The sequence below is a fragment of the Cygnus olor genome, chromosome 5 (genome assembly GCF_009769625.2).
Source record: "Cygnus olor isolate bCygOlo1 chromosome 5, bCygOlo1.pri.v2, whole genome shotgun sequence".
In the NCBI taxonomy this organism is placed as follows: Eukaryota; Metazoa; Chordata; class Aves; order Anseriformes; family Anatidae; genus Cygnus; species Cygnus olor.
The window spans coordinates 29,272,233-29,299,915 of record NC_049173.1 but is presented as its reverse complement, the minus strand read 5'-3'; the positions used below and the strand labels follow the sequence as shown (position 1 = coordinate 29,299,915).

Sequence of the window (27,683 nt, the reverse complement as noted above, 5' to 3'; positions counted from 1 at the left end):
GCTCATTTTCTTTTAATTGCTTAAAGACTCTAAAAGTTCAGGAATGAAGAGGATGAGCTGTTGTTTCTCTAGTTCAGGGCACTCCCTGCTTTCTTGGTATGAAAGTAGTAGCCATCATCTCTCACAGGGAGAATGCATTCTCTTAGAAATGTAGATTGCTACACAGTGATAGAGTCTGTGTTTAAATAGGCTGAGATGTTTATTCTTAGCTGTTAGCACAATTGGAATTGTGGTACCCAAGATGGTAATTCGGTGTTCTCTTTTGAAAATTCGTCTGGGAGTTTCCTAGAAGTTGTTGTGGGCTCCACCTGACACACACACCCCATCCCATTTTGAAAAGCTTTGATTGTGCTGTTTTATTGAATAAGCAATAAGTGTATCTGATACGCCCTTGATATGACATCCATAATTCCCTTGCATAGGTCAGAGTCAACTCTTTTTAGTGTTAACAACCAGTGAGATAATCTTATCGCTTGTTATCTTAATGGCTTCTTTAGAGTGGCATCAAACATCAGCATGGTTCACTGTGTGTAACTGCTCTGGGTAAAGAAAAGTAATGACTTAGTTCACAGCAGACTAAACAGCTCCTATAAAATGCAATGTTTTGTCATCCGAAGAGTCATTCTGCTGACTGCACAGCAAAGAAAGCTGTCCTGCAATGTGGCCGTTCCTTTCTATGGTATTGGGATAGTCAGTGCTCTGTCCACTGTTCAGCTTTCTGAGGCTCGGTTATGGAAGAGATGAAGGTGCAGGTCAAGGCATGCTGCTAAAACGTGCAGTGCTTAAATCCAGGGTCTGGGTGGAAGCTTTTACTGCCTGAATTATTAGCTTTGAGACCTTTATTACTGCTTATGTTTAACCATCTCAGAGTCACTGCTAAAAGGGAGAAAGAACACTTACCTACTAACCCCATCTATCTGTTTGTATTAGTGTTTCCTCCTAAATGCAAGACTGTGTATCAAAAACTGCTACTGAATTGAGTTCATAAGGGCAACATACAAGGATCTTCATGGTGCATTTGGTTCCTTGTAACTGTGTTGCTATTTCTCACCTGATGCAATTCCTTACCTGAGTAAATAGGTAGTAAATATGTTGTATGAAGATAATTTTCCCTTGAAGAATTAATAGTATCTACTTCAGCTAAATCTTGCGTTCTTAATAACTTGCTCTCTGCATCCTCCCCCCGATCCCCCCTCCCACTCCCACCCCCACGCCCCCCAAAAAAAAAGGTAATCAGGATGCCATCCAGAAACACAAATTGAAACTCTGTTCTGCTACAACTGTCTTCCTCGAAAAAACAGCTAGGTCAAAACAGGTGATAATCAGAGACGAAACAGGAAAGTAACTATCTGTAGAACCAGAGGATGTTTGGATTGCAATTGCTTTGACAAATTTATCTGTAGTTAGCAAAACAATAAAATACTAGTCCTTCAAAGTCACTGCTAGATGTAGCACAGGATACAAAATCTTGTGATTCTTCTTCACCTTTCTTAGCGGAAATCCTGCAGCAGCCATTAGCATCTTCCTGTGTCCTGCACCCATCCATTGTACCTTGGCAGAACTGTTGTATCATTCCTGAATTAGCTTGGATTTTCTTTCTTCTCCCCTTCTTGCCTGTTCCCCCTCCTGTTCCTTAAAAATTAATTCCTTTCTCAGTGCCTTGGACAACTGTATTACTGACAAATGTTGCTACGACATGAGATATGTTTTGGGGGTTATTTTTGCAAAGTGCTTGGGCAGGTAAGCAAGTAAGAAGCTGGGATGTAGTAAGCCTTGTGTAGTCCTTTTTACTGTCACCAGCCTGACTTCCTCTGCAGCTTTGCATATACCCTATCTGCAAGCCAGAACTCTTAAAAGGGCAGTCCTGCCTGCAAAGCTGCCCCTCAACAGTAGTAACTAAACTGTTGTAATGGAAACCAACAGTGAAGATGTGTTTTATGGCCTTGATTAATTGTGAAAAATCATTGTTAGTACTAACTGTTCCTGTCTCTAAATTGTTCTTCCCTTTCCATTCCATAGTTCAGCAAAGCTCCGAGGAGTTGTTTCAAGGGTTTGAGAATAGATTTTAGAGGTAGCTTAGTGTACATTTGATTGAGAAGTTAGATTTGTTGTGGCAGAGTTAAAATCAATGAAGTTACCTTTATTTTGAAAATTCTTCAAAGTGTATTACATTAATTTCCCTGTCTATGAAGTTAGCATGTTCCTCCTAACTGAAAGCAGGCTTTTACAACAAAGATAGCTTCCTTCCTTGCAGTTCATAGCTTAACATTTGTTACTGTCGTCCGCTGCATTGTGTGACTGAGATTTATGGCAAACTTTTTAGGGTTTATTTATTGCTTACATGAGGGGATCTTGCTATCTAATTGGTGATTTGAGAGGCTTTTATGTAATGAAGGCAGTAAAGAGCAGGACAAGATAAACAATTTAATTTGCCTGGTATTTGTATTAGCCTTCTGTTGCAGTAACAACATTTAATTTCCTCCATTTTGTTTTCCTAATTGAAATGTGTATATTATTGTTTCATTTCTACATGTGGTACATTTGTCAAAACTCAACATTTTGTAAGCAATACCTTCCTGTCTTGTAAAGAGAGGAAAGAAATTACAGTGACAAATTTGATTCAGGAAACAAATGAGAGAACTAGTTCAGAAAAAAAATATATATATATATGTATACAGTTATGATTGATTTTATGAAAGTAAGGTTCTGTCTTGTACCACAAAGCAAAAGGGACATTCGGTGAAATTTGGAACTTAAAAATGATTTTTTTTTAATCCAAATAATTGTCGTAAAAAATTAAAAACTCAGAACTCAGTAAAATTTATTTTAGTGGGTATGCTGCATATTTTAAGTGGGTATTTAAAATATCCAGAGTTGTAACACAGTATAAGTATTTTGCATGGAGTATTGAACTTATACTGCAAGGAACACTCTTTGTGTGCAGCATTGGATTGTAGGACTAATTAACTTCCGATCCACTCCAGTTCAGTAATTTCCATGCTCCTCATTATATGAATCTGTTGTGTTCCTACAGTGTAACTTTTTTCATCCTAAGGTGAAGTGGTGAGACAGAGAACTAACAGTGTGCTCCTGTAAAAGAGAACAAACAAGTACAGACTTAGAAGTTCCTGTTTTTTTTCCTTTTAAATGATTTTTTTTTTTTTTTTTAGTAAGGAAAGGTTTTTGGACTTCTGTGGGATTATGGTACTGAACTGAAATTCTCATTGTGGTTTTCAGGAACAATAGCGGTATCGCAGAGGAAATGTATGAATTCCTGCAAAGAAACATGCTTCCTCTCTCTGTAGCTGAAAGAAGGCAGAATTTATTTAAAAACATATATCGCTTTAAAACAAAAGACCTTTCTGTGCAACCTGTGTGAGAGAGTGGCAATTTCTTAATTGCATTTAAATAAGTATGTATCAGGATAGCAGTATACTTTCACCAAATCTTACTTAACTGAAAGTATTTTTCATTCTCCATAGTAACTGAAGTGCTGCAGTTGAGCGATGCTCTTCGAGATGACATCCTTCCTGAACTTGGCGTTCGATTTGAAGATCATGAAGGTACCCAATTCTGTATCTTGTGAATTTTTAGGTATCTGTTTTTATAATCTTATTTTCTTGTGGGAAAACAAGCTGTCAAGACTAATATTGAATAATCCACCATACTCAAGGGCTGCAAATCTATAGCATAATGGATTTCCATTTTCGTGTACATATTATGTACATGTATTTTGGAATGTATATAGGATAAAAATATATATCACAGTCTTTTTCTACAGTACCTAATTGCTTAGTCATTTTTAAGTAGTGATTCTGTTGTATTTGCATTCAGCTTGAAAAAAATGATAAGGTAATATAAAGTTTATCTTTCACTATTCAAGCATGGAAAACTCATTCTTCTGTTTTTGCTTCTTCAGGACTTCCAACTGTGGTTAAATTAGTGGATAAGGACACATTATTGAAAGAAAGAGAAGAAAAGAAAAAGGTTATTATTTTAAGCATTCCATATTTTTTTATGTTTAAAGTAATGTAGAACCTATGGATACCTTTACATTTCCCTGATAGTTTGTAAGCCTAGTAATAATAATAGAAACAATACACCAGAGTAGATACTAAAGTTAGAATGGTGTTCAGGAAAAGGATTTTTCAAACAGCAGCTGCTAGAAAATTCTTTATGGGATGTAATGAATACCTCTAAGGTGGTTTTTTTTGTTGTTGTTTTTTAAATCTTCATTTAATTAAGGGATGTTGAGTATTGCATACATATTGTCTTATCTCTCTGAAAGAATGATTCCAATGAAAAATTGACTTTTTTTATCTGTACAAATGAAATTGACATTTTCAATAGAACTAGACTGTGTTTATTCGCTATATGAAAACAAAATGCACTGGCTAAACCTTAACGTAACATGAATAAGTGAGATATTCCAGGTGTGAGGGCAAGACGTTACATGTTGCTATATAAACATCAGGAATCATAAATCACATACAGAAAGTCTGTACAGATACATTCCTGTTTGCACTTCTTAGTGTTCATGTTTGACTCTGTAGTATTTTAAAGTAACGCTTTATATATCTGTCTTCAGTTTTAACAGATAAAAAATTCCATCATGACTAGAAATGTTTGTAAGACTTCCCAATATTTCTTCTTCCATGTGGACTTTTTTAAAAAAGGGGAAAATAAGACACGGTTGCAGCCAGTTCCAGGTGTTTTTATCAAAAAGGCATTTGAGGGCAGTTTGTATTATCGATGGGTAGAAGCTGCAGCTAGAGTACATTTTCCCTGGAAATAGTGCTATGTTCAGTACTGGCAGAACCCCTAGAAAACTAATGGGTCTCCTAAGCGAGTACAAGATGCTTTTTTTTTTTTTAAAGGTTTTTAACTTGGTTAAATTTGGATAGTCGTTTCCCTAGGAACATCAAGGGATGCAGCTACTTGAGAAACTGTAATATCTTCACAGTTTGAGGCAAGAGCTTAAAATATTAGAGGAATATGGTCTTATTAAAGACATTTGCAAAACATTTTCCCTGTGAAATGGCAGGACCATTTCTTTTGCAAGTTTTGTATTCTTTCATAGGTATACGCTTTGCATGCAAAACACATTCTGAACAGTTAAAACTGGTTTAACTGTGAATAAAAGCAAATGAAAACAAAGCCTTCCAGTGGGAAGTATCAGACAATCCTAATTACAAGGCATAGTGTTTTTGCTGTAGGTTACGCTGCCAGTTCTGTCTGCAATTAGATATCCAGTGGAGCTAGCTAGCTGGCTCAGATTTATAGAAAACAACAAAATGAAGTAGTTACCTAAAATAGTTACCTTTTGCTCATTAACACTGTCATTCATAGATTGAAGAAGAGAAAAAAAGGAAGAAAGAAGAAGCAGCCAGGAAAAAACAAGAGCAGGAAGTAAGTGTTCAAATTCCTTTAATCTGGTTTTGAAGAAAAGTGTTAACAGCAGTAGTCACGTGCAGGAAAGACTGCATTAGAACACAGGCTCCCTGCACAACATTAACTGGGCCTCCATTTATTTATTTTTCTACACTTTCCTGCTCAGAATGGATTTGGCTTGCAATTTAGATCTGAATACTCATCTCCTTGATGGCTGTTATTATAGAGCAGCCATCTTTCAAAACAAGAACGAAGACTGCAGAAGCTTCTCAGATCTTGTAGCACATATTTCAGTCTATAGACAGTATTACTTTTTTAGTTGCCAAAGCGGTATCTTACATTACTGTTAGAGAAGATTTTGGTTAGGTCACTTACACTGGAAAGGGAACCAAATAGTCACAGGTATACATGAAAAACAAGTTGTCTTATCTTTGAGACTCTCTCTGTTCCCTATGCTTGAACTCTGAGATGTAGTATTTTGTAAAAGCACGTTTTAGTCTCGCTAGCTGGAATTGTGATCACTTAAAGGTTTTAGGCTTTGGATGAAGCCAGAGTAGGTGAACTTGGAGGAGGAAAAGATTGTTTGCCATGCTGATGACTCTAACTACAGGAAATGCTTTCTTGGGTTAAAAGAGGAAGTAAACTTTTAGAGAGTGTCACATACAGAGGGAAAAAACAAATAAATAGCAGTTATCTTCAGCAGATTCCAAGTAGTTCTCTTCGTTCGTTCAAGAAGGTGATTCCCTTGTATTGGGCATAAATTCCTTGGAAAGGATTCTGAGATGTGCTTGTTCACAAATAAGTGAAAGTTCAATTTATTTTCAGTGCAACTACTTGCATCCAGATCCTGCTGTGACCTGCACAGAAACCTGTTCTTGCCAGCAGGGAATTATGTCGATAAAGGTGGTTCCCTTTGCAGTGAGGTCATTGCTTAACATGTTTACAAAGAGCAGTATTTGCTTTGTGTTTACGCTTAAAACACTAAGGAACCAAATGAGCAGAAATTGCATGTAGTTTTCGGAAAGTATAAGCAAGTTGTTTTGCGTTTCTGCAACACAATTACTGTATTAAGTTGTTCTCTGCAAATTCAAAACATAAACTTATTTTTTATTTTCCCAGACAAACACAGCTATGATTTATTGAGTTGTTCCTCACTGAAAGTTTCTTTTCACATGATAAATAATGGTGAATTAAATGTTCTTTGATTTACAAATTATTTACTTTTCCATTTGCACACATTCAGAGATGGCTATTTAAAAAAACAGGTTGTCAGTAATTAATTGTGATGCTAATGCAGTTAATGCATGCTTTATATTACAGGCAGCAAAACTGGCAAAAATGAAGATTCCACCACATGAAATGTTTAAATTGGAGTGCGACAAATATTCTATGTTTGATGAAAATGTAAGAGACTTTTCTTTAAATAGGGAGTAGTTTTCCTACCCCATCTGTACATATTTGCTTGTATGTGTACATACCTGATCTTGTTCCAAAACCTCTAAGGCAGTGTTATTAATGCAGGGGAGGGAGGGAAGGAGAGAAAGAAAAAGCAGTATATTGTCTTGCACATACCTTGCACTGGGGAACAAGACTGTCAAACTGTTAGTCATTTCAAGGATATTTTCATTGTACATTGGTCTCCTTTGGCCTTCCCATTACAAAGCAACATTCCCTGAAGATTTGTGGCTAGGAACATGCATAATATTTGTTCACAGATTTATTACCCTGTTTCAGGGCAAGGACTTACACTTGTACAAACTCCCCAGCTCTGCCAGAACTGATGTAAACAGGCATGTTTTTCAGAGAGAACCTGTGCTTCCATTTTGGTTCTGCTCACTGTTTTGCTCCCCCTGGCATGGGATCTCTGAAGGAGCTGTACTGGCAACTTGGCTCTGGTTGCTCCTGTGAGGATAAAAGGCATTATTTGGAAAAACAAAGCACTGTTACTTGAGTGCTTGATCTGGGACATTGATTCTATTTCTGCCTGTCCTCTTCACCCATTCAAATTCAGGCCCTGGGGGCAAGTAAGAATAGAGTGTAAATAAGGAAAATAGGCACGTAAGCCAAGGAGAAGGTCCCTAGAAACTGTGATCATACTTTCTCCATCAAGAACACAAATCTCTTATCTTATTGCTTTTGCTTTAAGCCTTGGATTTAATATGTTAGTATCATTAAAAGTGGTGTTTTAACCATCTGTTTAGGGATTAGTTATTATTCTTTTAACTATAACCATCTAGAAATTAGTTGCCTAAACTTCCCTTAGTACAGGACAGAAAATAGGAAGGGAACATATGCAAGTAGTCCAAGTTACTTGTCAAACTTCTGGGTGACTAAAATTAACCATGATGCACCGTACCCTGACAGTTTGTCATTACTTATGACATTTTCTTGCGATCTTATTCAAACATGATTCATCTGCAGAGAACAGAATTCTATAAGGAGCAAAAGCAGTCCAAGAATTTATCTTAAATATTATTTTTATATTTCAGGGATTTCCCACGCATGATGCAGAAGGCAAAGAACTCAGCAAAGGACAAATTAAGAAGCTAAAGAAAGTTTATGAAACCCAAGAAAAGCTACACAAGGAGTATCTACAAATGGTTCAGAATGGAAGTGCAAATTGACAACAAGAGGACTTGTTTTTTAGAAGGCGAGTGCTGGGTCACCATTGAAGAAGTGAGCATATACTGATGCTCATATTTCTGTTTACACTTTCTATTATGTGCAAAGTAAACATCCTGTTTACGTGGATTAGTAATGTCATCTGGAAAGTCAATAAACGTCCATTCATAAAAAAAAAAAAAAAAGAAAAAGCCAACCTCTAAGAAGTTTCCTCACAACAGCAGCAGCAGGTTGAATGGCTGCCAGTTCTGTTTGGAAAGGTGCTGCTCAGTCAGCAAATCCACATGAGGATTCTTGTTTATTATAGTTGTCCAGGCTTTGGTTAATTTGTCCTGCATACTGATCTCTATCAAATATCCAATGTAGCTTGTATTCTCGAATATGTCACAGTCAGCAAAATTCACTACTAAATGGAAGCTGAGTAATTTGTTCCACAGTAAGAACACTATTTTCCAGATGATTTTAGTATCTTTACATAAGCAGGAAAAACTGGGTAGTTTCCACTATGGTACTCTAGCTGCTGTTATTAAAAAACTTTGTAAGTGTACCCAGGACACTTTGCATAGTAGAAGCTAACAGTCTCTTTGTTGCAAAAGGGAACAAACAGATCATCATCTTTACTCAACCTGCAGCTACAACGAGGTGGGTAAGTACAAGGCAAAGGTACCTGCATCGAACATAGCCACCAGGCTTTGTTCCTTTCCTTAATTAAAAGCTGTAAGCGTATTCGCTTTACCTTAATATATACCTTCTGAAGTATCAAGATGAACATATTTGGAGTACCAGGCCTAATAGTTTTTCATCTGGTTTATCTGTACTTGCCTTGAAAACATAAGTAATGTTAAGGTCAGTAAAGCACGTGCATCTTGTACACAGAAAATAAAATCTGTTGTAAAGTACAGGTCGTATGTAATCCTTGTATAGTGCAAAGAAAATACAGCTTATCTCTATTTAACAACCATCTTAATATATCATAAAATATGGTTTACAGAACTTTTAGCTTGCTGTTATTAAGCTGATTAAAAAAAAATTTTGTGTTCAGTATTTGATTATTCTGCTAATTTATAATTAATTGTATAAATGCATGATTAAACTGCAGAGTGGTAGTTCAAAAAAAACAGCTACAGCCATGAGGGCAATTTCTCCATCCTTTTGGTTTCTGAACAGAAGAGGATCGGTTGCATTTTTATACCATTCTAGATTTTAATCCCTGCAATATTATCAGGCCAGTGCTTGTGAATCTCCCCTATATTTTTTTTGTAGGGTAACTTACTGGTACGTGCATAGCATTGTCTTCTTCCCAGTATCGTCCCCCAAGTTGCCTGTGCACTGAAGATAACCATGAAGAGATAGGATGTGCCTGTGCTGGAGGCACAAGATACTGCTTCTCAGCCATACAGATCTCTCTGATTCCAAGCTTCCTGCAGTCCTAGACAGACTCCAGGGCTACTTCTGCAAACTAGACTAGGAATTCTAACCCTGAATCATCTCAAACCACAGCATACAGTTTGCTGTCTTAACTACCTTCCTTAACATGAACTGCTTCTGAAGTTGCTACTTAATGTCAAATAGTGCCAGTAATTTGCTTACAGAAATTCCTTTTTGGTGATCTGTTAGCACTTGCTAACCAGAAACAGCCAAAACTACTGATCACACGACTATGGAGGAGATGCTGTTAATCCACTGCTGTCCTGGATTCAAATTTTCTTAATGATATCTCTGCAACACCATCCTAGTCCCTCCCTTTCCCCTTCCCACGTTTTTCTCCATGCATTATGTTCTTAGCAGAATCTCATCTAATTCCATGGTTTATCTACTACATTGGTGTAGAAGATTTTTTTTTTAAATGCCTTTTTTTCCCTTCTGAATTGCTTCATTTTGTTTCTGGGACAACTCCCCTTGCATAGATCTTTGGAGCACTTCATGGCTGGTGTCTTCTGAAGGTCCTGAGCTTTCTTTCTATATGTTTTCCACATGCACGCACTGACTGCTTCCTTCCTAAGTATTTTTTTAAATTCATAGTGAGTCATGTCCCTGTAGCTCAAATAAGGGTCTCTGCTGCATTTATTGCCTCATTAATGTCTTATTCTAACTCCAACATTGTTTAGCTTATGCTTTCTATCTCTATGTTGTGTCTTATTTTTATTTTAAAGTAAGATGATTTGAAAGAATCCTTATCTGAAACATCAGTGCTGTTAAAGTCATCTTTCTTTTTTAGTACAGCAGAAACAGCATTCCTGACTTTGATTTCTCACTGCAGACAATCAAAAGTCTCTTAAAATCAATGGGATTCTTTTTGCACACGTCATAAAAATCAGAGCCTTTGAAATCCTCTCCTCCTTAGGCTCACCTTCTATGTCCTGGGTCATCTTTGTTCTTCCACACAGGTACTTAATTTCTCCCTGTCTTGTATAGTGTTTTGCTATTTTTTTTCTAGTTCTTTTTTCTAGTTTTTATTCTATTTTTTTTTCTCTCCTTTTCAAACTTGGCTTCTCCACTTCTATAAAGCCCTCAAAGCCTTCCCACACTTGGAACTTTTCTTCCCATACCTGTGTTTGATCTGTCATGATTTTCTCTTCCTATATGTCTCAGCTGTCCTTGGAAGTCAGCATCGTCAGCAAGGAAAATACCTGCTTCATGGACCATCTGTGAGTTGACAGGCCTAAGTCTTTTCTATTTTAGAAAAAAAAAATGAAATTCACACGAAATGGCAACTCATTCTGTAAGGAAGCTGCTACAATATTTTACCTTAATACACAAATGGGATTACTTCACTCTCTCCAAATAAAACGAGAGTTTTGCCCACATACGGAATGCCTTATTCTAAAAGCAACAAAATAAAAATAATGACCTTGGCAAGGAGTCATAAAAATGGACTTGGTCTCTTGAAATTTGTAACAAAAAACAAGGTTCAGATCAGTTATTTACACTCTGCAGCCACAATCTAGAAAAAATAACAGTATGTATGCATAAAGTCGTGCAGAAGGAAAACTTGCTAGCAAATGAAGAATGCTGCAGCCAGGCTTAGATAGGTGTCCTTTTAGAAGACTTTTTCAGTGTAGCTGTGCCAGTTGATCTGTGCAATCTCTGAAATGTCTGGCACAATACCTTTTTCCCTGGCAATCCATCAAGGTGTCAGTTAAGTGAACTACACTGCATTTGCTTAGTGGGAGAGACTTGGCAACCAGGAGAAGAGAATGCAACAGCAGTGGCCCGCGTACAGGGCCCACAGTGTCCTAGTCACCTGTTTCAGCCAAGAAAAGGGAAAGGACAGATTCCATGTGGTTTTTTTTTTGTTGTTTTTTTAATTTTAAAATATGCATGCATACCCACAGATTTGAGGAAGCAAGGATGAAGTATGATTTTCTAAGAGCTAAGAAAATGAAAATCCCAATAGCAAAATCTTCAAATTTTTTTTTAATACTTTCTGGGACTGGTAGAAAAATCTGTAAATTGATCAGTGTGGTCTTGTTGCCAGTGCTCTTTACAACGTTAAACTAAGGAGTGCCTAACTACATTTAAGATGTTGTATTCGACCTTTTTAGCCTAACGGTTGTATTTGCTTTCTGCTGTTCCAGGAAACCACTGATGCATCTTAGATGTGCAAATATGGAAATCTCGGCCACACAAAATATATAACTTCAGCTTCTTTTTCTACATTCTAAGCTACACTTAAACTCTATAAAGCAGTGGTAGTTTTGGACCAACTTTAGCTCTCTGATTATGCAATTTCTACAATGTGTAAAGGTATTTTTTACTCAGTGCTTTCACAGGGTGATTCCTATACAAGACACTGTACCACATGCATAGTACTTAAGATCTCCTGGGACAGAACAAATTAATTAAGAAGCACATCAGCTATTTAGTACCCAAGCCTCCACTTAACAATGATCAAAGTTCTTCCTCAGCCTCCAGAAAAAGTCGTTGACTAAGTCTTATCTCTCAAATTAGGTTGTGAATGTCTGGCATTTCACTAAGTGAAAGCAGTTTCCATTAATACCTACCCAAGGGCAGAAGACACAGACATTTTAATACCAGTTACAGATCTCAGCCTAAGCTTTCTCTCTAGAAGCAGGAGTGCCTAGTGCATCTGTTCAGCAGCTCTGCCATAATCCCTTCTCTCAGTTTTGGTTTGCCAAACTCTCTTGAATGCTAGGCTGGGTGTTTAAATCAAGCCAGGGTGATTCAGCAGATATCTTCTTGCAGCTCTGCAGGGCAGGAGCACCTGACAGCAAGATGACTCCACAGACTGTGCCTCAGCTATAATCCTAAAGTCTAGCATCATGCTACAACAGTCAGCAAAAATCCCTCATTGATTATGGGAGATAAATGCCTTTGGAGAGGGACACTAAATCCAAGGATGTAAGGTAGCTGAAATATATGTTTACTTCAACATACATCTATGGACAAAGGGGAAATAGTTCCAGCGCTCCGGCCTGTTTGGAGGCTTTAATAATTAATCTAGAAGTCAAATCTATTTTTACAAGGCCATCCTAATTTTAATTTAATTCAGGATTTGTAGAACTTATGAGGATAATGGCATTAACAAGTTAGCCACTACTGCATAGGCACAAACTCTACAGAAGATGCAGTACAAGGCTGCATAGGGCTAACTGCAATAGGGCTGCAATGTATTCCTGCAATAGTAGGAAGGAGCAGCTAGATCACATACTCAAGCAAAACCTCCTACGCCTTTGTAGGAGACAATATATTACTCCAAACTTCTTTTGGAAGAAAAGATTTTTGTTTAAAATAAAAGTTAAAATAACTTTTAACAAAATGGAGATTGACAGAAAAAGCTTAAAAGAATACTTGTCAGCTATGAATCAGCAAGAACAAAAGCATAAACATCTTCAGATAAATCCTTGTTTTGCAGTGTATGTTCTTCTTTGGAAAAGGGAGAATTAATGTAGCCACTACTGTGTGTAAAGTCCCCAAAAAAGAATTCATGGAAGCATGGGGAGGGCATTAATCTGCTGATGTTAGGAAAAGGAGTGGTTTGGAGAAACAGGGAAAGGGAAGTGTAAGCAAACAGAAAAGCTGAAAATCCTTCCACTGAGCATATCCTCTGGCTCACCAGATCTGTTTATTTTTGCAGTGGGCTCTACAACATTTCTGCAGTTCTTTAGCTGCTTGAATGTAATTCAAAATTATCTTATTCCTTAGTTACAACATTGGTACCTATTTAAGTAATGATGCATTAATTATTCCCGTCATTAGTAACTGAATTAATCCAACATTAAAGTTTTGCTTAGTTAATCAGTCTCATAATTTCCTTTTAACTTTACTTGTGAAAGGATTGCGATGTAAGCCCTAGTAGTTAATTACTGAAATCCAAGACTAAGCAGACCAGCAGAAAAGCATTTATAAAACAAGGGAATCCAGTGACTCCACAGAGGGTTAGGGTTCTTCCTAATGAGTGAAAGGTTACTCATATACTCTGAGTGGTTTCAAATGCTTAAGTCACACTGTTCCCTGTACCACACAACATCTTTTGCTTACAAACTCCTGGAAGTCAAGTCAGATGGTTAGATTTTATTTTTTGTCAGAAGGAATTACATTGAAAATGTACGTGGATTACATGGAAGTGTTGGAAGGGCTAACGCTTGCATTCCAAAAAGGAACTTGATTCGAAACACCAGAAATACCTTTTTTTGATTAGGCAGCACTCGGCACTTCGATTTACCCCTCAGATTTGAAAGCCGCTGCCCTACAGAGGCTGGTAACACGCCGCTCCCGTACAGACCAGCCAAAAAGCGCCTCCCCAGCGCGTGTGCGTGCCGGGGCAGCGAGCCCTGCAGCGCAAGCAGGAGCCAGGCGCTGCTGGGGGAGCGAGGTGAGGCAGCGCCACGTTTTCGGTTAATCACGGCACCGGCAGGGCCCGCGGCCGGGTTATCTGAATTTTGCTAGGGGAAGACGAGGCAGGCGGCGGGCGGGCGGGCTCGTTGCTGCCGCCATTTTGAGCCCCCCTCGCCCCGCGCGGTCGCTGCCGCTTTAAGGCCGCAGGCACGACCCCCCTCCCCTCACCGCCCCTCCATCACGCGCTCGCCCCCCTCCCCTCCCCGACCTGCGCTCGCCCTCTGATTGGCCGCTCGCCGCGCCGCCGGATAGTCAACATGTCCCGCGTGCGGCGCAGCGGCCGCGGTGGTGCTGGGGCCAATCGGTGGCGCTTTTACTAAGGGAGGCGCCCGTGCTCAGGGCCAACGGGAGGCGGCTTTGTTGGCGGTCGGCGCAGCCCGAGCGAGCCTGCGAGGAGCCTGGCGGCTGGCGCTGCCTCTGAGGGCGGGAGGGAGACGGAGAGGGGCCGCGGGCAGGTGAGGGCGCGGCGGGGCCGCCGCCATCGGCTCCTGGCCCTCTGGAGGCCGCCGGGCAGCGGCCGGGCTCGCCGGGGACGGGGCTCGCGTGCGGCGGCCGTTAGGGCCTGAGGTGGGGCGGGGTGGGGCTGGGCCCGGCCGGCGGCGGCGGCGGGACTGCCTGCGGGGAGGGGCCCGGCACCATCTTAACGCTGCCGCGGGGACGTGGTGCTGAGGGAGCGGGGGGCGCTGCGGGGAGCTCGGCCTTCCCCCGGCCTCCTGCGGGAACGGGGGGGACGAGGAGGGAGGGCTGGGGAGCACTTTTGCCTCGTCTTGAGTCAAACCCGTCGCTGCTGAGGTCAGGCGTGGTGCTTTCGTTTGACCTCATCCAGGATCTTCCTTTCGCTTAGCGTGCTCTGTGCTTTTTTGGGGCTCTCTTTTCGTTTCGAGGCTCCCGCCCTCCAAGTGAGGGCCTCTTTAAAATTTTCTGCTGTTGCATCGGTTGTTTGCCGCACGTAATAATAGCACGTTCTCCGTGGGATTTGTTTGGTTTGTTTCTTTAACACCCCTCTACAGGTAGAGAGGCAAGTATGTAAATTCTGGAGGTGAAACCAGAACCACTAGGCAGATTTTTGTATAGTCGTCTTAAAAATTATTTGCAAAGTCATTTTTATAAAGTCAAAATAGTGTGCCCTCAGTACAGCTTTCAAGGTGAGCATAAGTGCTGCTGATGTTCAGGGCTTGTGGAGCAGGTTAACGAGTTTCTTTCTCTTGACTGTTTTTTTTCATTATTACTTCTAATTTTGCTTATAGAAAGAGTCAGAGACTATTATGTTTGTGGCTTCCCACAGAGCTGCATCCCAGCAGGTCTAAATGGAAGTTGTAACTTTCCCTTCTGATTTGTTGTAGTTACAAAAGCAGTAACAGTTGTGGGTAGAAGTCTTCCTGTGAATTCACAAGTCCAGTAATTTCTTGTTTTATATTCTAGCTGTGTAAATTTAGAAGGCTTTTAGAACAAGAAGTAGGCTGTTTTTAGCAGAGAAAATTTATTCTGTGTATGTTTTTGTTTGTGAGTATTCCTTGCTATTAAAGAAACAGGCTTTTGCTTTAAAACTGCATCTTTCTGGATATTTCTTGTCCTTATAATGAACTTTTGCTATTGTAGACTGTTGGAAGTGTGCACTGAGTTTAGTTTCCTGCTGTTTTAGGTGCCTAGTGCCATGTGACATTTGTTCTAGACAAACTGCAGCAGACTGATCTATGGGACAGGTCATTGATGTAGTCCCCTCCTTCCCATAAGTTTCTTGTCTGCATTAGTTATGTGAAAAGGGTGAATTGTCCAGAAGATGTAAGACATGAATTTGGCCTCATATTGGTGGTGGTAGTGATGATAATATCCTACAGTGCTCTTTTCTTGAGTTCTGGTAGCTTTTCTTTTTTTGTCTTTGTTGTCTACAAACTTTGTTGTCTACAAGCTTTTTTGCTTGGAAGATAACTAAGACAATAAATAGTAAAGCTCAGTGCTTTGCTTCTGTACTTTTTCCGTTAATTGTGCACTTAACTTTCTGTCTAAAATCACCTTGTTCTCTCCTCGCCTGTCTCCACTAGCTTTCATGGAACAGTTCTAATTATTAATCTGCAACATTTAAGCCATTAGACGGGAGTTGTAATGCCACTGGGAATCACAAGCTTTTTTATTTTTGGAAAAGCTTCTTTTGCTTTATTATTCAGTTTATTTCTTTTTCATTTTTCAGTTACCAAAGGAACAACTTTGAAGAGGCAGACCAGACTGAAAGTATGTATTTGCACAAGGGAATGATGTCTTATCAATTTTATTACATGTTATTTAGGTAAATGGCCCTTGTCAGAACATGCCTAATTGACGTCTGTTCCAGTGGAGCTTAAGTCAGCTGCTACTTAAAAATTATGCAAGTTGTGGGAGCTTTACTTCATGCTTCCCAAACAGGAATGAGAATCCTGTTTTCAGCATCAGGGCTGAGAAATAGTTCCCTGCAGGAAACAGAGCACAAACAATGGAGCAGAAGATTTGTATGTGGAGTGGATTTTTTCCATCGGCTCTGTCCCTGGGCCAGTGTTGGAAGGGACAAGAGTTTGAGGCTAATTTTTAAGTAACGTGAGTCTGCGTTTTTAGTTGCTTACTCTCGCTTCCTCTAATAGTGACGAGGATCATGTAACGTGTTGGCTGAACTCTGATATTAGGTCGATTTGCTCTCTTACCTTCCTAATCATCTTTTTTTTCCTGCTTTTTGTATGCAGTGGAAGGAAAGACTAGTGTATGCTCTTTTATTTCTTCAGCTATAAGATAGCAAAATTCTCTCCTTTTGCTCCAGGGCATGGTTGCTTGCATTGTTACTTTGTCTTTCTATGCTTAGGGCAAAAAAAAAAGTGGGTTGCTGACACAGACCTGGTCAAAAGAGCTTGCTTTCTTGTTTGTTCCTGGTCTACGGTGAGCTCACGTGTTTGTTTTTTTTGTTGCCTTTTTTTGATAGATTGTAGGCAACTATATTTCCTGTGGAATAATCTAACATGTACTCCTAGCTTTCCATTTCTGTCTGTTTGTGAAAGTGTTCCTTTTCTAGCTTAGAGCAGGAATTTCCTTTTTCCAGGTAGGGGAGTGTGTGCATTCTCTGCTACCCGTTCTCTGACTGTCACTCTGGATGTCCTTACATTCTTCTCTAGTAGCTGTCTATTGGAAGCCGGGCTAAAGGTCAGCCTGCCTGGACATTACAGGCTCTAAGAAACCAGACTCATAAGAATGATGGAGCCTTCTTTGTGTTCTTAAACTTGACTTGCAGACCCATATCTGTTTTCTTGAAAATTTGGTAGTGTAAAATAATCTATACAGTATGTAGTGGTTACTGTGTCTGGAATGAAGGAGGAAAAAAAAAGAACTTCTACTAAAATAGACGTATAGGCTTGTGTACGTCAGCCCAATAAAGAAGTTACAGTGAAATAAGGTAGGTAGTCTGGCTTTGGTGTCTCTGGAGAGCTAGTTCAGATCGTGGGGGCTGGGGTACCTGTGTTAAGCTTTGTTCCAGCCACTGCAAACGCTGGGACTTCTGCTTCCATGTTTTCTTTGTTTTTTCACTCCCAGTGAATAAACTCAAGGCAAATCGGCGAACTGTTGAGTAGAGAAGTCTTCCAGCTGCTGTCAAAAACCTTCTTTTTGGATAAACAGTTTTATTCCCTCCAGTGTTTTGGTTCTATTTATCTGGTAGCATGTTTAGGTTGTCACTCTGTATAGTGCAGCAGAAGCAGCTATTCACAAAAATAGCCCTGATTAGGCTGACAAGTGAGACATTTTTCTGCCCAGGTGACATAAGAAAAAAGTCTTTTCAAAGTTGTACTTTGTTTGAACTTTCATTGTTTCCAGATCAGGCATAGTAATACATAGATTAAAAATTCATTATTTATTGTGGTACTGTCAAGGAATTAGAAAATAATATATTTATTTCTTCATCATCAGGTTTTTATTTTTTAAAAAGAATGCAGAACCAGTCTAGGAAACTGATGTGCTCTTAGGATGAAGGCTTATGATCTGGTAGAAGCAGGTTATGAACTGAAATACATAACAGGAAAAAAGTCTAAAAGGATGAAATGAAAGCACAACATACTGTTTAAAAATTGAACAAGTTCCCATTTGGATTGGATGTTATGGGAGCTGTTCACTTTACTGCAAGAGAGTATGTATGATGACTTTCTTAAAAAAACAGTTTATTTATCTTTATGTCTTAAACTGTTACATGTTTTATCTTCACCTTCTGTTGAGGTAAGCAAGCTACCCTTAAGTTATTTCTAAACACTGTATTTCAACTTGCAGGTGGATACAGGCACACAGATGGCAGATAACAGGTATGTTGGACTGATTTCTTGAAGTTGAATCTAGTTACAGGTGACTTCATCTGGTCTTCTTGTAGGTGAACTTTTTTTTTCTCAATGAAGAGGGTATTACCAAGTTTGGATAAGAGTAAGGTAGTAATATTTTCTGTAGCTAGACTGCATTTCCTTACAGCAAGGAGAAAACACCCATTTACCATGCTGGAAGCTGAGAATGTGGTATATTGGCTACAGAATAACTCTGTTTTGGGGTTAATGTAACTAGCGTTGTGTTGTCTTGACTCAGTTTTTCATGTTCATGCTGAAATGCTGTAAAGATGTGAAGAGAGCACTGATCTTCACTGTCTCTCTGATCTGTATGATTTCAGCATGCAGAAGGCGCTGCTTTATTTTCTAGTTTTTTAATGTTTTTAGAACAAATAAGTGTCTCTTAAGCTGGTGTAAATACATATGTGATGCTGCTCTTTCAATGCTTGCACTGCATCAGGGTAAGCTGGATAAGTTGGCCTATCCAGTAATTAATAATACCCACTTGCACGTATAATGTTTTTTTTCTCCTTTTATATCCGAGGTAAGATTAATTTCAGCAATACCCAATCTGTGTTTTGCAACCTCTAGACAGGAAGGGAACATAGGGAAGACTTGCTGGCTGTTGACTCATTCTGGGCCCTCTCTTTCCCCAGCACAAGAAGAGAGATGGAAGACACTGGGAGGAGGGCAGGGTTGTTTGTTTCTTAAAATCAAAGTGACTATTCTTCCTATTAATCAAAAACAACTTACTATACTAAGTCCAAAGAGCTTAGAGCAGTCATTTAAATTGCTTCCTTACCTGTATTCTTTCTAGTTGTTTTTCTTTTATCAGTTACACTAAAAGGATGTCTTGTGTTTTCACTTGTGAGTAATAACACTTCCCTGTCCAGGATGACCCAGTATAGGTCAAAGGCCAGACATTCACTTAAAGAGATTAATTAATCTGTCATGTAGCTATTTTTCCATCTTTTGCTTCCTGTTCATCACAGGAGAACTAATTTCATATCCAAACTTCAGGTTTTGAAAAGCATGAAGACATAAGCATGTCTTCTAGTGGCATACTTGTTTACTACAGGTCAAGTTCTATAAATACTGAAAACTCGGTATACTTTTTTTCTTAAATATTAATGTTTTTATGAAGTGGTGCTTTTCTAATGTTACGTTTTTAATTCTTCTAGTAAAGCAGAAGATACTGCTTCGGATTCTGTGGACGCTGCTAAAAATGCAAGTGACAAAAAAGGTAAGAAGTACATACTAGTAGGTAACACTACAAAGGTGGTGTAAAGCTATTGCCTTCTGTATTGAAGCTTCTTTAATAAAAAAAAAAGTAATTTAAGGGAAAAAAATACACCTATGTAAAAGTTTCACCAAGTTAGTGTGTGCTGTGCAACTTACAGATTTTTTTGTTTTTGTTGTGTCATCTCTGATGAGAAGAGTGGTGGGAAAGAATGGAAAGATCAGGAAAGCAAACATCTGCATGTTAGGAACGCCACATGAGTCTTATTAGTGAGGCTTTTAAACTCCTAACCAGAAGGTGTGACCTCCAGAAAAGTCTTCTGCCAACTCTTGTGATGACTTTTTGAGGAGTCATATAAGTTGTAAAAGTATCTTGATTATAAAAATTAATAGTTGTCGAGGAAGTGCTCATAGTGCAGTCTTGTTTTGTTGTACAAAGCTCACCAAGTTTGTCACACGTTTTACGTTTTCAAGAGTAAGACTAACTAGGAAACACTTTTTACAAATGTCTTGAAAGTATAATCTGATGGTTCTGTTGCAAATTTATGTGGCCTATGAACTAGAGCTAGTATAGAGGGAGGATATAGAAACTTGTACTTTGTACCTTCTTAGAAGGGAAGACAGGAAATGTACTTATGTCATCAATGTGCTATTTGATTTTTAGAAAACAAAGATTTGATGTATTTCTAAAGAGAGGAATGCATTTTCTATCATTATCCATTCTTACCTTTCTTAAATCTGATCCTGAGGTAACTTTGAGTTATTAGTTCCCTATAGCAGTGATACTTGAGACATGGAAAATAGCAAGTATTTTTGTTGTGACAGAGTAAGACTCATATTATGACGTAAGTGCTATAAATATATTCAGATTTGTTTTAAGAATGGGTTTCTGTCTTCATAGAAAAGCTGGCAGACCAAGTGATGCAAAATCCACAAGTTCTGGCAGCTCTACAGGAACGACTTGACAACACAGCGCTTACCCCTTCAAGTTACATTGAAACGTAAGTACAGCACGTAATAAAATTCTTGGAAGACTGAAAGCATAATGGAATGATATTACGTATAATTAAGGTAGGAAATTGGAGCAAATGACCTGTTAAGTAAAATGGTTGGCTTTTAACTGTGATTCAGTGGCCTACATCAGGAAGAAAGAGTCAAGTTTTAATTTACTGGCATGAAATTTAAAACAAGATGTTGCCCTGTTTAGTGTTTTCCTTAGCTACTATAATTTCGGTTTGAAATATATTTTTTTTCCATCCTACCTTGTTTCCTTTGATCCATATTCTGTTAGGGTGTGCTGATTTCTATGAAATTGTTGTCTGGACGTGGTGGAAAGGTCAGGACCTGTAAAGCTACTCTTTTAGCCCTAGTTTAAAGTTTCCTTTTTGAAAGGAGGATACGCTTACACTTAAAGTTTTGCTTTTAGCAGAAACTTTTGCTTTTATTTCTTTACTGAGCATAGCTGGGAGACTATTTTAATTAAATTTTTAAAGTTAATTTAATTTTTAATCTATCAAAATTGCATTTAGCTTATAAGCAACCTATTCAGAGTGAAATGTTAAATAATGGTGAGGCAACTAGCTTTTAAGCTTAAAGAACTGTTTATTTTTTAGTTTACCAAAAGCAGTGAAAAGAAGAATTGATGCCTTGAAACAACTCCAGGTGAAATGTGCCCATATAGAAGCTAAATTCTATGAAGAAGTACATGATTTAGAGAGAAAATATGCAGCACTCTATCAACCTCTTTTTGATAAGGTGAGAAGACTATAAATGTTTGCTTACAGCTGTGTCAATTCTGTTTGCATATATGTAATTTTACTTATGCCAGTAGCTCGTCCAGAGAAAAAAGTTATCTTTTTTTTCTATCATAGAGAAGAGAGTTTATTAATGGGGAAGCTGAACCCACAGATGCAGAGTCAGAGTGGCACAGTGAAAATGAGGAAGAAGAAAAACTAGCTGTAAGTACAAACTGGGTAATGAACTAGAGATGCATAAGATTTTCAAAGTTAATTCTTGTACAGCATTTCCCATTGAAGATTGATCTTTTGGAGAGAAAAATGTTTTACCAGTGATGTGTGCCTGTGATGAATGCTTCCTTAGGTCCTGTGAAAGCTTCTAAAGGCAGTTTAGCTTTTTTCAAGTTTTTAACTTCAGCAAATTCTTGCTTTTGTTTGCACTGTTCGTAATCTGTTAGCAGCATCATTCTGTTAATGGGTTCCATTCCAGTGCTACATGATAACCCCAAGGTAATAAAGGCTGGCTGTTTTTCTGTCTGCCTGTTCTCTTTATTTTGGGGGGACATAATTTAGCTTAAATGTCCAGAAATATAAACTAGGCACACAGATATGTCTTAGTTGTAAAATAGAATTGACCTAATCTAGCGTGTGCTGGCTAGTGGATTCTTTCCTCCCTAATGAGTGTAGAAACTATCTAGCTTTACAAAGGATGATGTAATGGGTAGGCTGCCTTTTAGTTTTTTGGTTTTTTTTGAGATGGATACTCACTGATTTTTTTAATTTATTATTACTTTTAAAGAACAGTGACCTACTTAGTGACAAGTGTGGCATTCTGTCAGGTTTTCCTTGCATTTTTCCCATGTTACATCTCCCTTCGGTTTCTTTTGGATACTGTTTTATATACAATGCAAATTATTCTTTGTTTTGACCAGTCTCATGAGGTTTAGCATGATACAGTACTCAATGTGTGGAAGCAAAAAGGTTTCTTAGGCTTTGTGTGAATGCAGCATTGACTGGCGATATTCCATGCAATTATAGATCAGAAACATATCTAGATGGCAAGTCAAATGCTGCTTCATATTGGCTAGCCGTAGCCCAAGCAGCTGCTGTTCAGAAGAACTCGTGTATTTGCTGCTCTCTAGTGGCGTAAATGTGAAGGTGCAATACGATTAATTCATACTGCAAATTCCTTGTTTCATGGGCTAGAGAAGTAACTTGGTCATTTTGTTTTGGTGACATTTGACATCAGTTATGTGTACACAGTTTGCATTGCAAAAAGTTATTCGTTCAATATTAATAATGAAAAGTAACCATGGTAAATCAACTTTGCTAACTATCCTGCAAAATTGGGAAGATAGGACAGTTTCAGAGGGCAGAACTTAATTTTAGACTTTTAGGTAGAATTCTGTCAATGACATGTCAGGCTACAGGAGAGAGATGAATACAAAAATGCATTTGTATTTTTTCTGTTTGTGGTAAAGATGGACGTGTTTTCCTTTTTTATTTATCAAATTACAGCAGCTGTCACTTGGTTATTTAGACTTTGTACAAAATAATTCCAAATTAATTGAAAGGAAATCTGAATTGATTGTATATATGCTTATTTGTGTAAATGAAACTCATGGCTATTAATATCATTTACAGAGAAAAACAATTCAGAGTTTTAGAAGTCCCTTAAAAACAGCTTCAGAGTTGACAAATGCTTTGTACATCTACTTATGTTTATGAAATATATTGAAGTTGTGTTTTTATTTCTTAATTGTTTCTGTATTTGTTTCACAGGGAGATCTGAAAAACGCAGTGGTAATAGAAGAGAAAGCAGAAGCAGAAGAGACAAATGTCAAAGGAATTCCAGACTTCTGGTTTACTATCTTTAGAAACGTAGATATGCTAAGTGAATTAGTACAAGTAAGTTTGCCTTATGATAAGAGTAACTTCTGTCATGTTAAATGGCTGCTACTCTTCCCAGTTACTAGTGAGCGCTTGGAACCTTGTGCTGCACCTTGGTCAGGGTAATTACATCAGCATGGACTGAGAGCAGTTCTGTGGGGAGGGACTTGGGGTGCTGGTGGATGAAAAAATATGGATGTGATGGGCAAAGTGTGGGGCTCCCAGCATGAGAAAATAGACCTGTTAGAGCAGGTCCAGAAGAGGGCTATAAAAATGATCAGAGGGCTGGAGCACTTCTCTTGATGAAAGGCTAAGAGATCTGGGGTTCTGTAGCCTGGAGAAAAGAAGGCTATAGGGAGATCTTACTGCTGCCTTTCAATACTTAAAGGGGGCTTATAAGAAAGGTAGAGGCTTTTTACTAGGGTACAGCAATAGGATAAGGGATAATGGCTTTAAACTGAAAGAAGGTAGATTTAGATCAAATATTTGGAAGAAGTTCTTCATTCAAGCTGTAGGTGAGGCACTGGAACAGGCTGCCCAGAGAAGCTGTGGATACCCCATGCCTGGAAGTTTTCAAGGCCAGGCTGGATGGGTTTTTGTGCAGCCTGATGTAGTGGAAGGTATCCCTGCTCATGGCAAAGGGGTTGGACAAGATGGGTCTTTAGAGGTCCCTTCCAACCCAAACCGTTCTATGATTCTATTGTGACACCAAATCTTTGGGCCTTCAGAATCCCTAACACTATTTCTGAAGGTGCTTGAAAAGCGAGTGATAAGCAGAACAGCTGACCAAAACTGCTAAACAGGATGCAGGTTTTCTTAGAAATGATCTTGTTAACAACCTCTGTGGATATTAAAATGCAAATTTACAGCTCACAACAGCTGTTTCTTTGTAATTAACTTAGTCTATAGTTTTTTTCAAGGGTACTGTATGTGTACCTATGGATAGGTTGAGTTCATGTTAAATATCCTATGTAGTTCTCAGTTATATTAATTGCTTGTAATGATATTAAATAATAAATCTCTGAAGTCTGTCTTTTTGTAAAGCTCATCAGCAATAAATATCCTGAATTAAGTTTTTCTTCTCAGTAGCATTCGTGAAGCCTAGTATGGTAACAATATTTACTGAAGACAAGGCTTAGTGATTGAGAGTTGGGAGTTTGGCATGGTATTTGCAACAAGGATTAAGAAATTTGGATCCAAATCTGAACTTTAGCTGCAGTCTTTAAATAAGTGCAAGGCTTAGTTCATTCTTAAGAACAGGTTGAGCAAGCAAACTAGGTGAAAATTTCAGTCTTCTAAATATTGCCTGCACCATAAGAAATTGCTTTTTCCTTTTTAGGAATATGATGAACCAATCTTAAAACATCTGCAGGATATTAAAGTTAAGTTCTCTGAACCTGGACAGCCTATGGTGAGTTTTCCCTAGTTGTTTCTCATGAAGGTTGTAGTAATGATGGGAGCAACAGTTCAAACTTTTAATTCCATCCTGTTTGGCTGGAATATATAGGGCAATTCTCTCTGGGCTTATATCTTTATGCTTTGGCTTTTAATGTTCAGATTTCCTGACCCTTTGCTTTTTCACCCCACATCTTTAACGTAGTTTCTAGATTACAATTCTGATTCAGTTCTGGCCAGTTATTGCTTTAATTTTCTATTTCAAATTCCAAATAATCTGCTCTTTCTGTGAAAGTTATATGGCTGCTTTTGTTTTGCAAGTGAATTGTGGGTGCTACTTCCCACATAATGTGCTTCATCAAAAGAAGAGATGTGACTTCAATATTAATCAAAAACAACGATAATGGGTGTGGTGCCTATGGGAAAAGTACTAGATGGTCTTTTTAAAGTGTACCCAATAAGTAATTTAAGTTTTGCCTTTTTTCAGAAACATTCATGCTCGTGCAAGTTCTTTGTAGTGTTCCTTTTGCAGATCCTGTGTTTGTCAAAACCAGATTGTTCTGTTGCACTTTTAATTCATGCAGACTATATGTATTCCTTGGATTTCTTTTGAGGGGGAGGCAGGGAAAGAATGGAATTTCAGCCTACATGTTCTTTCTTTAAGCTTCATCCTTCTGTCTTTTTTTACCCGCATATTTTTTGGTGGTTTGTTTTACGGAGTTGTAGTCATATAACAAACAGTCTAAAATGCAAGAGATACTTCGTTGTAGAGCTTCTAAGAAAGATAAAAGGACTTCCTCAAAATTACCTTTTAAAGGTTATTAACAGCTGAATTTTTTAGCCCTCATTGTCTTCTATTAGTACAAAAATCTTGAGCCGATAATCAGCAAGGGGGGTAGTACGGACAGGAAAAATTGGGAGTTAAGTTCCTAAATATTGTGAAGGCTGGAGGAGAAGATGTGAGTTTTATGAAGAAAATGAATTAAGTACAAAGTTAAGTACTATAAAAAGTTAGTGGTTTTTTTTATCCTGAAACACAGCTATTTGGTAGCATTCAGATAATTTGGGAATAATTGTTTTTGACTACAACATTTTTGTGTGTTCTCATTTGGCTTTGTTTTACAGTACCTTAAGTTGAAGACATCAGTGGATGTATCTTGTCTTGCACTGTTCGTAACCTCTTGACAGCATATTCCTGTGACTAGGTTCCATTCCAGTGCTACATGAAATCCAATAATGGAAGGCTGACAAATTGTCTCTTCTGTATTTGGAAACAAAAGGATGTATTCCTAACCACTTCAGTGAAACCTGTTTACCAATTATTTGCGAATGTTGTCTGAAATTCTGACTATTGAAAGTTATTGCAGCGGTGATAGCCTTGTAATGCAAAAAGTTCAAATCACTGGTGTAACAAGAACACTAATTCTGCTGGGGAATAAGTTTTGCAACTAAAATAAGCATAATAGATCAGTGGTAAAACAGAAAATTCCTAACAACTGCAGTTACTGTCCTTCAGAACTAGATTTACCTGGTTACAGTAATGATGCTTCCAAAGTGCTGTTTGCTATAGCCTGTATATAAACTTATCTGCATAAAGTTAAGCAATTTCTTCTCTTATTTGCGTTTATTTATAATCAATGAATAAGCTTACATGTGCTTACATAAATGTAATTTATAAGATATCTATCAATTTGGACATCAGGATCCCTTGCTAGCACATTCACACCTGGATGATGAGTATGGATGTGAGTTAAGTAGCTTGAAATAAGGACATTTATTTATTTGAACTTCATAAGAGTATCTTCTAATCCATAAGAAAACTGTAGAAATTCATACTACATAGCTAATCTGATATCAAAAGCAAAGACCCTCAAGGCTACTGGAGAGGTTATTACAGCTCTTCAAATAGGCCTTGAAACTTTTGTCTCATAATTAGCAGATTTAAAAAGTAATACTGAAATGCTGTCTTTGCAGATAAGTTTGTATTGCAAGTCCTTGGGATGCTGCCTGCTAAGTAATGCCAATGGTTACTTACCCTGGTGATGTTTTGTGGGATTATTTGGGTATGAGAGTGTTAGTCACTGGTGGTAGATAAGCTAAGTTTGACTCTTCCCCTGAGCATGTGTGCCAGAGAGGGATTTGTCCTAGCTGAAGAATACCTCCAAACCATGCTGGATGTTTTGAATTTCTTTTAAAATGGAAGTAAAGCTAAAATAGGCTATGGAAAGCCAACACAAATATTTCATCTCACAACTGGTTCCCAGTAGCCTCCTTTCCTTAATCTGCAAGCATGTGAGGTTTTGAAGGCTTCTGCTGCCCCCAAACCCATCTCTCTGTGACTTCTGTCCTTCCAGATTTCTATCATGTGAGGAGATCCATGTGGTCAGAGAAAGCAGATGGTGAGGGAAAACTAAGGGGCCTCTGGGAGATGAGTGAGGGATGTATGTCTTTGACGAACAGACTGCTGTCCCTGGAGATACTTATGTCTTCACATGGTAGACTTTCAGAGAGGACAAGAAGGTCTTGGGTTATAAGAGACCATTTTCTGGCCTATGGCTGAAGAGTGCTGGGGATGTAGATTCGCGAGCTCTGCAATGTGCTCTGTAAGGCTACTGAGGCTAGTGATTTTTGCACTGAGCTCATCTGTTTTGCATGTGCACGAGATCTAGGTCTTATGGCATGTTGCCAGGGTAGTAAATAAAATATTTTAAGTAATGGGGCATGCTGCATCTATGCAGTAGTTCTGGTGATGCTGGAGCTTTTGACTTTCAACCCTTCTGTGCTGTAGGAGAACTGACCTGCCTAAGCGGACTTCCCCCTCCTACCTCTGCTTCAAGTAATGAAAGTAATGCTGCTGAAAAAAAACCACCTTTGTGAACCTTTAGTTCATAGCTGATCCTGAGTGAGAAGTAGGCTTGTATAGCTTTGTGTGATCAGTTTTTGAAAGCTTTACAGATTTGAAAGCTGATGCGTTGTGTATGCAATGGTTCTCCCTAGCTGGAGCTTTTTGTTCTCCACCTAAGTTGCTGAATATCTGCTAACAATTTTCAGGTGCCACATGAGGGGTGGTCATGAACATGTGATCAGAAACACCTGCTTCAGGCTGCAAGCAGCTAAAATGTGTAATGTTAGGCTTCAGTTTATGAAGTCAGGGTTCTTTTCCAGGACTTTATATTATTAAATAAACATTCTGGTTCATGGTGGAGTGTACTATTTAAATACAGAGTCCTGA

At 38.5% G+C, this 27,683-nt stretch overlaps 2 protein-coding genes, 1 long non-coding RNA gene and 2 other non-coding genes across 17 annotated transcripts in view; 4 read left to right on the top strand and 1 right to left on the bottom strand.

The window, feature by feature from the left end:
* The window catches only part of CARS1 (cysteinyl-tRNA synthetase 1), a 34,455-nt gene extending 25,401 nt beyond the window's left edge, over nt 1-9,054 (top strand). For all 3 annotated transcript variants that reach the window (XM_040558597.1, XM_040558598.1, XM_040558595.1), the window contains 5 exons: nt 3,483-3,563; nt 3,920-3,987; nt 5,350-5,409; nt 6,712-6,795; nt 7,881-9,054. In XM_040558597.1, coding sequence (XP_040414531.1) covers nt 3,483-3,563; nt 3,920-3,987; nt 5,350-5,409; nt 6,712-6,795; nt 7,881-8,015 — 428 coding nt within the window. In that variant the 3' untranslated portion in view covers nt 8,016-9,054. The remainder of the gene's footprint in view (nt 1-3,482; nt 3,564-3,919; nt 3,988-5,349; nt 5,410-6,711; nt 6,796-7,880) is intronic.
* Nucleotides 9,055-10,484: 1,430 nt separating this feature from the next.
* Nucleotides 10,485-13,750, bottom strand: LOC121070865. Its single transcript, XR_005820270.1, has 2 exons — nt 13,662-13,750; nt 10,485-10,686 (listed from the first exon to the last, which is right to left on the bottom strand). It is a non-coding gene; the product is annotated as an uncharacterized LOC121070865 (long non-coding RNA).
* Nucleotides 11,704-27,683, top strand: part of NAP1L4 (nucleosome assembly protein 1 like 4) — a 30,154-nt gene continuing 14,174 nt past the window's right edge. For 4 of the 11 annotated variants that reach the window (XR_005820268.1, XR_005820267.1, XM_040558600.1 and 1 more), the window contains exons 1-9: nt 14,101-14,327; nt 16,061-16,101; nt 18,148-18,179; nt 19,373-19,434; nt 20,332-20,431; nt 21,044-21,185; nt 21,302-21,388; nt 22,949-23,074; nt 24,396-24,467. Coding sequence is in view for 9 of the 11 variants with exons in the window: in XM_040558600.1 (XP_040414534.1) it covers nt 18,166-18,179; nt 19,373-19,434; nt 20,332-20,431; nt 21,044-21,185; nt 21,302-21,388; nt 22,949-23,074; nt 24,396-24,467 (603 nt within the window). In the remaining 2 variants the exon portion in view is untranslated. Of the gene's footprint in view, nt 11,709-13,528; nt 13,533-13,675; nt 13,850-14,100; nt 14,328-14,500; nt 15,018-16,060; nt 18,180-19,372; nt 19,435-20,331; nt 20,432-21,043; nt 21,186-21,301; nt 21,389-22,948; nt 23,075-24,395; nt 24,468-27,683 lie in introns of those variants that run through there. The other 7 variants (XM_040558606.1, XM_040558608.1, XM_040558601.1 and 4 more) reach the window with 7 other exon arrangements.
* Nucleotides 21,602-21,734, top strand: LOC121071839. Its single transcript, XR_005820820.1, has one exon. It is a non-coding gene; the product is annotated as a small nucleolar RNA SNORA54 (small nucleolar RNA).
* LOC121071840 lies at nt 25,614-25,730 on the top strand. Its single transcript, XR_005820821.1, has one exon. It is a non-coding gene; the product is annotated as a small nucleolar RNA SNORA54 (small nucleolar RNA).